Consider the following 8,085-nt stretch of genomic DNA (forward strand, 5'->3'; position numbering starts at 1 on the left):
ATGATTGTTTTATTGTAACAGTGTTTAAATGTTTGTTTGTTTTGTTTGTTTGGGTTTAAAGTCCGAGCAGCAATATTTCAGCTATATTCAGACGATGAACATGAAATTGATGATAAAATGAAAAAGAGATGGGACACAAGGACAATAGGGTCGACAAATTTTGATTGCCGCTGGAAATAGGGAGAGGTGGGTAGGGTCGGGCAATTTAGCCTCCTGTGGCGGAGCCCTATGGTTCCTACTCCGGGAGAATACCACAGTAGGGTTCTTTAACGTGCGAGGAACGTGGCATCTTTCTCAACACGGTGCACCACTATGGTTTGCGGTCAGGTTTTCCGTATTGGAGCCTGACAACGCCAGGGGTACCCCATTCCACCACCTGGGGCACACATCCCAGTTGCTCTGTGGGCAGAGCGCTCTAACCCCCGGCTAGGGTTCTGAGCACTATTTAATCGCCTTTTACGACAAGCTTAGCGCTGCTGCAGGCCTATTCTTTTAACACCCGGACCTGCACGGGGCTATAGTGTATAATAGTTAAGCGTTTTTTTCATAAAAATTCCAGTAAAATTTGTTAGGATAGGCCAAAGAAATAGATAGGGCAATCTTTAACACACATATTTTATTCTTGGTCTAAAAGCGAGTTTTGCCATGTCAATAGAGACCCTGTGTAAGTCAGTTACTTGTAAAAGCAAATCAACTACTGATCAACACATGGATTTACTATACCGACATAAATAAAAATGATCAACACATCCAATTGACATAAAGCTGATACATGTATTTCGCTTCAATTATGTTAACACTATTCACAGTCCACGTGCAAAAAAGTCCACCAGGAGCTATCGAAAATTGGCTTGGCAAAGCACCCCCAGAGAAAACGAAATCATCCCATACGAATTCCTTCACAAAATCCCCAGCCACCATATAACATCGTCATTTGCAAACAGGAGTAAAGGACTTCTCATAAGGATGGTCATCTGAAACTTACACTTCAACTGCATAAAATGTATATTATCACTGTATAGTTGATGTACATTGTATTATTGCTAGACATGGAGAAAATGATTTCGCCCTGGCCTGCATGTCTGATGCAAACTTTTGCCAGTTCACCGTGCATGTTTACTGTAACGTCTCAATGAAATTGTGAGGATTCTTCTACTGTTTAACATGTTCATTTATATACTAGTAATTGTATTAACCAGTAAACGTTGATTTTATGATTTTAGCAATATATTAAATTAAAATTATTTGAACATGATACTTAATGCTATGAAGAAATCTGATTTAAAGAAAATATCAATATACGTACAAGGCATTCTAGTCCTTGCCCAATTAATTTGTACAAAAACTTAAATCTGAATAGCCCCGTGCAGGTCCGGGTGTTAAAAGAATAGGCCTGCAGCAGCGCTAAGCTTGTCGTAAAAGGCGACTAAATAGTGCTCAGAACCCTAGCCGGGGGCTAGGGCGCTCTGCCCACAGAACTGGAATGTGTGCCCCAGGTGGTTGAATGGGGTACCCCTGGCGTCTTACATGCTGGGGTTGTCAGGCTATAATACGGAAAACGTGACCGCAAACCATAGTGGTGCACCGTGTTGGGAAAGATGCCACGTTCCTCGCACGTTAAAGAACCCTGCTGTGGTATTCGATGGGAGTAGGAACCTTTGCGCTCCGCCACAGGAGGCTAAATTGCCCGACCCTACCCACCTCTCCCTATTTCCAGTGGCCATCAAAATGCCTCGAACCCCCCCCCCCCCCATTGTCCTTGTGTCCCATCCCTTTTTCATTTCATCATCATTTCATGTTCATCGTCTGTGTATAGCTGAAATATTGATGCTCGAACGTTAAGCCCCAACAAACTAATCTCAATTACCGGAAATTTGAGCGCGTCCGGTGGTTATTATTCTTTATTTTAAAGTACCAATCGTTTATCAGATATCAAAGGGAAGTATTTGTCAAAATCATAAACAATTGAGGTGTCAATCTCCATATTCAAAAACCTGATGTGTGTTTCCAATAACGACAATTTTGTTTTCCTCATTTGAACAATTGTGTAATCCATTTTATTCGAGTATGATACTTGACTGTGATAGATGAAAGTAAATCTTTAAAGAGGACACTTTGAAAAAGGAATTTGTTTATTGGTCTACTTTTCAATAATTGGTCATTATAATACACCTTATTAAGTGTATGTGTCAGGTATGTTTCAGGTAATTTTTCGAACTAAATAATAATTTTGGGGTTAATTTCATTATATAGATTATGTGAATGAAGTATGTATTTTCTCCTTTCTTGTACATACGAAGACGTAATCACTTCTATCAATGGGTCTTGTGTTTTTATTATTTTTTTTAGCCCCGTGCATGTCCAGGTGTCAGAAGAATAGGCCTGCAGCAGCGCTAAGCTTGTCGTAAAAGGCAACTAAATAGTACTCAGAACCTTAGCCGGGGGCTAGGGCGCTCTGCCCACAGACCAACTGGGTTGTGTGCCTCAGGTGGTGGAATGGGGTTGTCAGGCTATAATACAGAAAACCTGACCGCAAACCATAGTGATGCACTGTGTGGAAAGATGCCATGTTCCTTGCATGTGACAGAACCCTACTGTAGTATTCTCCCGGAGTAGGAACCATAGGGCTTCGCCACAGGAGACTAAATTCCCCGACCCTACCCACCTCTCCCTTTTTCGAATGGCAATCAAAATTTGTCGACCCCATTATCCCTTGTGTCTCATCCTATTTTTCATTTTATCAATTTTATTATCCACTTCATATTAATCACCTGAATATAGCTGAAATATTGCTGCTCGGGCGTTCAACCCCAACAACAAACGAACATGTTGTATTTTGTTTATTATGTGTTACATAGTTTGCTGAAGTAATTAAACAAAGCTTCTTTATATTTGAGTCACCCCGTGCAGGTCCGGGTTTCAAAGGCACCAGCGCTTGCTTGTTGGGGTTTAACGTCCGAGCAGCAGTATTTCAGCTATATTCAGACGATGAACATGAAATGGATGATAAAATGAACATGAAATGAAAAAAAAGAATGGGTCAAAAGGATAATAGGGTCAAAACAAATTTTGATTGCCACTGGAAAAAGGGGGATGGGTAAGGTCGGGCAATTTAGCCTCCTGTGGCGGAGCCCTATGGTTCCTACTCAGGGAAAATACCACAGTAGGGTTCTTTAACGTGCGAGGAACGTGGCATTTTTCCCAACACGGTGCACCACTACGGTTGGCGGTCAGGTTTTCCGTATTATAGCCTGACAACCCCAGCACGTAACACGCCAGGGGTTCCCCATTCCACCACCTGGGGCACACATCCCAGTTGCTCTGTGGGCAGAGCGCCCTAGCCCCCGGCTAGGGCTCTGAGCACTATTTAGTCGCCTTTTACGACAAGCTTAGCGCTGCTGCAGGCCTATTCTTTTAACACCCGGACCTGCACGGGGCGATACAATAAAGATTCATCAGTATGGAAGTTTCTATTTTAAAGGCCAATGAAATCTCTTAAATCATCCATTGTAAATCGTGTAAATCTTATATTATCAACCAATAATATTGTGTGTGTCCTACATTTAACGTATTTTACAGCTTCAACATTGCTTTGGTCAATTCTTGCTGATTACAAATTACCCCTGGACGTGCAGCTTGATACATCTATAATATCAAACTGCAAAATGAGAACAAGTACAGATCGTTACGCTATAACCGGTGTTATTTACCTAAAGCTTCTCGAGGAACACACTTTCAAATACATATACGGAAACCATATATTCAGAGGTATCATTTATAACAAAACGTACTAACTTAATCTCAATAATAATTTTTATGGTAAAAGAGAAACAGTTCTGATTTATTGAACTTAATGAATATTAAGAAGCAATCCAGTTAAGAATCGTGCGAAATAGGATTCATGATTTGAAAGCCTGCCTACATATTTGTATTATTGATATTTTATTTAAAATGTTATAGTAAACAGAAATTAACATGTAGCTTTTCGTATTACTCTTGCTCTAAGGGGATACAAATATATAGAATGTACTGTAGAATTTTAAATCAAGGGAGATAACTCCTTAAATGACACTAACATCCAATAGAAACTATTGGATTATCAATGTTGGTTATCTCCTAATTATACACTTCATCATAAAGACCTATAAAGCAACTTAATAACAAAATACAAATGTGTAGCCTTTTTCTGATGTAGTACATATTACAGAACTGGCATGCTTCTTACAAAGACTACTACTTTTAAATGTTTATGTTAATGGTGTTAGATATGTCAAGAAGTGGAAAATTCTCTTTTTAGCACAAAATAGTTTTTAGATTATTTTAAAATCATATATGTTAACAGTTTGTCTTGTTACAATGACAGATTCCTGAAAAGTTTTTTTTTGTAATTGCAACTTGTCACCTCACAATAATTATTATCACAGTATAGTTCTTTGTAACTTGACATAAATTAATAAAATAATTCACAAAATAACGTTTGCTACACATGCAAATGTATAATGCTCTAATGGGTTGCAGAAAATGTATATGAGAACATCTTCGAATTAATTATTGGATGCTGTGATGCAACACTCTCACCAGTAACGGGGCTTGCAAATGGGGATCAAAAGAAGTTTAAGAAACTAGTCCGGAAAATGGGATCTGCAGTTGATAAAAACATAAGCAAAAAAACAAAGCGTATGATAAAAAAAGTCCCATGCCAAGTTTCTTTTCTAGTTGCTTCAAACACAACAAAATAGGAAAGCCAGATTTAAAGGAAAATTAAGTCATTTTACTTAATTTCGTAATTATATCGGGGCAATTTAAGATGAACTAATCGAGGTTCAAATGTTTGTAGACCAACAGTTCTATACAAAAGTTCATTTTAAGACATCAATGATAATATAATACTGCATGAAAGTATCAACAACTTACTTTCGATAGCGCTCCTTTTCGCTTCTTTCACATGCAAGAAAAAACTTCGAAAATTAATCACCAGAAAAAAATATCTTTATAATACAATATTTTTCTAAAAACAGTTTTAGTCGTGGAATTCGATGAACATCCGAATTCGTGAAATACAACGAAAATACTTCGTTTGACTTTTATTCCATTGATTAGGTAAGGTAACAACTTTTCCATCAACAAACATCTTTCACCTTAAATGATAATGGCAATGAAATTAATACTATATGCAATTTAAAAAAATGTTTACAGATATTTATGTATCAAGATGGATTCAACACGAGCATTTACAATCAACAGGATGCCATGAAACCCTTACCAACAACCAGACTGCTACACAAACAACAGATGATTACGACAAACCTCGGGTAATACGTAACGAACATGTCTACGAAGAATTAAAGGGTAAAGAAGACAGTTCTGCCACAGGTATTACCAATGAGTCAAGTTTTCAATACGAGGACATATCAACTGTAACAGACAAAGAACCAAGGCTTTCATCTGGACTAACTACTGAATTATTGTATAACATAACAAATCATGACCCCACAAACAATTGTGAAACTGTTCAAAACGAGCCAATATTATCAGGTGAACAGTTTGATCAATCTGTTATCACACGAAAATCAGTTAATCGGGAACATCAGTATGTGAGGATAAAAAGCTGTGTATTCAAGGCTAGGCAATCTAAACCTTTGCCACTATTACCAGATGAAGTTGAAAACATCGATAAGTTGTCAACATTTTCTGTAGACACCGCTGTTACAACCAACCGGTCTTTAAACTCTTCTGATGTTGGAAAGTTATCGATTGAAGAACTGGGTCACTACTTAGATGTTTTGAATTTAAGTATTCATAAAGATAAGTTTAGAATAGAGAGAGTTGACGGTTGTTTGCTGCAAGACATCGATAAACAAGTTCTTCAAGATGAATTCGGATTTTCTCGATTTGAAGCTTTAAAGTTAATTAAGTTCGCTAAAAGTGGTTATCTCCCGAAATCATCGAGAGGCAGTAGTGAACAGGATTTTTGAAAGTCAATAATTCTACAAAAATCCTAATACGTTAAAAGTAATTCATGACACATTATCGGGAACCCTTAATGTGTAAATGATTGGCGATCCTTTGCATAAATACATTTCTTTTGTTACATACAGGAACTAACTTGACTTTTTTCTTGATTTTTTTTTATACTTTAAACAAGCACCAGGAGAGTTCCTAAAATGGCTGTTTTAATATTTTTTCACGAAAAAGTTTTAAAAGCACGTTGTGTGTGTGTGTTTTTAATGATAGATTTATATATAGTTAAAACGGCTTTTGGACGAATCCATCGTTGCTGGATTTATGTCTGATTGCTCATTTAAAATGCATCACATCAAATCGTAAAGATCCTTGACTAACTACTCTTCAGGAAGATGTACCTCATTTTAACACGAGAAATTAGAGTTGTTTGTTTGTTTTTATTTGTTGGGGATTAACGTCAGAGTAATAATATTTCAGCTATATTCAGACGATGAACATGAAATTGATGATAAAATGAACATGAAATGATGATGAAATGAAAAAGGGATGGGACACAAGGATAATGGGTGTCGAGAAATTTTTGATTGCCACTTGAAATAGGGAGAGGTGGGTAGGGTCGGGCGAGTTGTATTATGTTTAAAAATTGCGTGAACGTAAGCCCATCTGTTCTTTGTTCGAACTATGTTGTCTGAACACACTGCGTATTTGGAGCATTTCACTGTCATATACTTACAACACAACAGGTGTGCAAAAAGGTGCATAAACACGGAAGCGAAAAAAATATTACATTTTATAACAAGGATTTTTATAGGAGACAAGATTGGAACGTCGAGCCTTTTCGTAGTGAGATAAATCAGTTTGTTTGTTTCTTTGTTGGGGTTTAACGTCCGAGCAGCAATATTTCAGAGATAAATCAGGCCTGTCGCTTATAGTAACAAAAGTGTCTTAATAAATTCTAAGGAAAAGGACAAAGTACAAATGGTCTTTAATAAAATTCCTTATATACACCGATAAGTTTGTTTCTTTGTTGGGGTTTAACGTCCGAGCAGCAATATTTCAGCTATATTCAGACAATGGAAATGAAATGGATCATAAAATGAACATGAAATGAAAAAAAAAGGATGGGTCACAAGGATAATAGGGTCGACAAATTTTGATTGCCACTGGAAAAAAGGGGATGGGTAAGGTCGGGCAATTTAGCCTCCTGTGGCGGAGCGCAAAGGTTCCTACTCCTATCGAATACCACAGCAGGGTTCTTTAACGTGCGAGGAACGTGGCATCTTTCCCAACACGGCGCACCACTATGGTTTGCGGTCAGGTTTTCCGTATTATAGCCTGACAACCCCAGCATGTAACACGCCAGGGGTACCCCATTCCACCACCTGGGGCACAGATCCCAGTTGCTCTGTGGGCAAGAGCGCCTAGCCCCCGGCTAGGTTTCTGAGCACTATGTAGTCGCCTTTTACGACAAGCTTAGCGCTGCTGCAGGCCTATTCTTTTAACACCCGGACCTGTACCTAAATATAAAATTGATAAAAAATTAAGTCAATATTCGGAACCAAATGATGAGGGTGTTCGAAATTTGACATGCTGTGCAGCTTTGACATTTACAAAAGCCAATATTATATCACACACATACACACAATGAAAACAAACAAATCCAATAATACATCCTCTCTTAAATACATTCCTAACACAAATGGGTAAGGTCGGGCAATTTAGCCTCCTGTGGCGGAGCGCAAAGGTTCCTACTCCCATCGAATACTACAGCAAGGTTCTTTAACGTACGAGGAACGTGGCATCTTTCCCAACACAGTGCACCACTATGGTTAGCGGTCAGGTTTTCCGTATTATAGCCTGACAAGCCCAGCATGTAACACGCCAGGGGTACCCAATTCCACCACCTGGGGCACACATCCCAGTTGCTCTGTGAGCAGAGCGCCTAGCCCCCGGCTAGGTTTCCGAGGACTATTTAGTCGCCTTATACGACAAGCTTAGCGCTGCTGCAGGCCTATTCTTTTAACACCCGGACCTGCACGGGGCCTATTTCATTGGTTATATCTCTTTCGGCGGTTTATCCCCTTTGAAGTCCATGTAGTTGCGGATTTATGTTCAAGACGA

General features: G+C 38.6%; 1 protein-coding gene across 2 annotated transcripts; it reads left to right on the top strand.

The window, feature by feature from the left end:
• Window positions 1–3,115: 3,115 nt before the first annotated feature.
• Window positions 3,116–6,107, top strand: LOC148598866 (uncharacterized). Of its 2 annotated transcripts, none has more exons than XR_015918604.1 (2): window positions 3,116–3,768; window positions 4,519–4,656. XR_015918604.1 is itself a non-coding variant. In XM_088561668.1 (2 exons), exons 1-2 carry the CDS (start codon window positions 3,486–3,488, stop codon window positions 5,973–5,975), a joined length of 1,062 nt encoding a protein of 353 aa, XP_088417794.1. In that variant the 5' UTR covers window positions 3,132–3,485; the 3' UTR covers window positions 5,976–6,107. The 2 variants fall into 2 exon arrangements, 1 of the variants encoding a protein (XP_088417794.1); XM_088561668.1 differs by lacking the exon at window positions 4,519–4,656 and adding an exon at window positions 5,197–6,107 and having other exon boundaries at window positions 3,132–3,768.
• The last annotated feature ends 1,978 nt before the right edge of the window (window positions 6,108–8,085 follow it).

This window comes from Perna viridis, chromosome 14, assembly GCF_037379345.1.
Source record: "Perna viridis isolate PV_CMFRI_1.1 ecotype Kerala chromosome 14, ASM3737934v1, whole genome shotgun sequence".
Classification (NCBI taxonomy): domain Eukaryota; kingdom Metazoa; phylum Mollusca; class Bivalvia; order Mytilida; family Mytilidae; genus Perna; species Perna viridis.

Coding starts and splice junctions, on each gene's coding strand:
- LOC148598866 (XM_088561668.1), top strand. CDS start 3,486: ATGAAATCTCTTAAATCATCCATTGTAAATCGTGTAAATCTTATATTA. Junction 3,769..5,196: donor CGGAAACCATATATTCAGAG/GTATCATTTATA, acceptor AAATGTTTACAG/ATATTTATGTATCAAGATGG.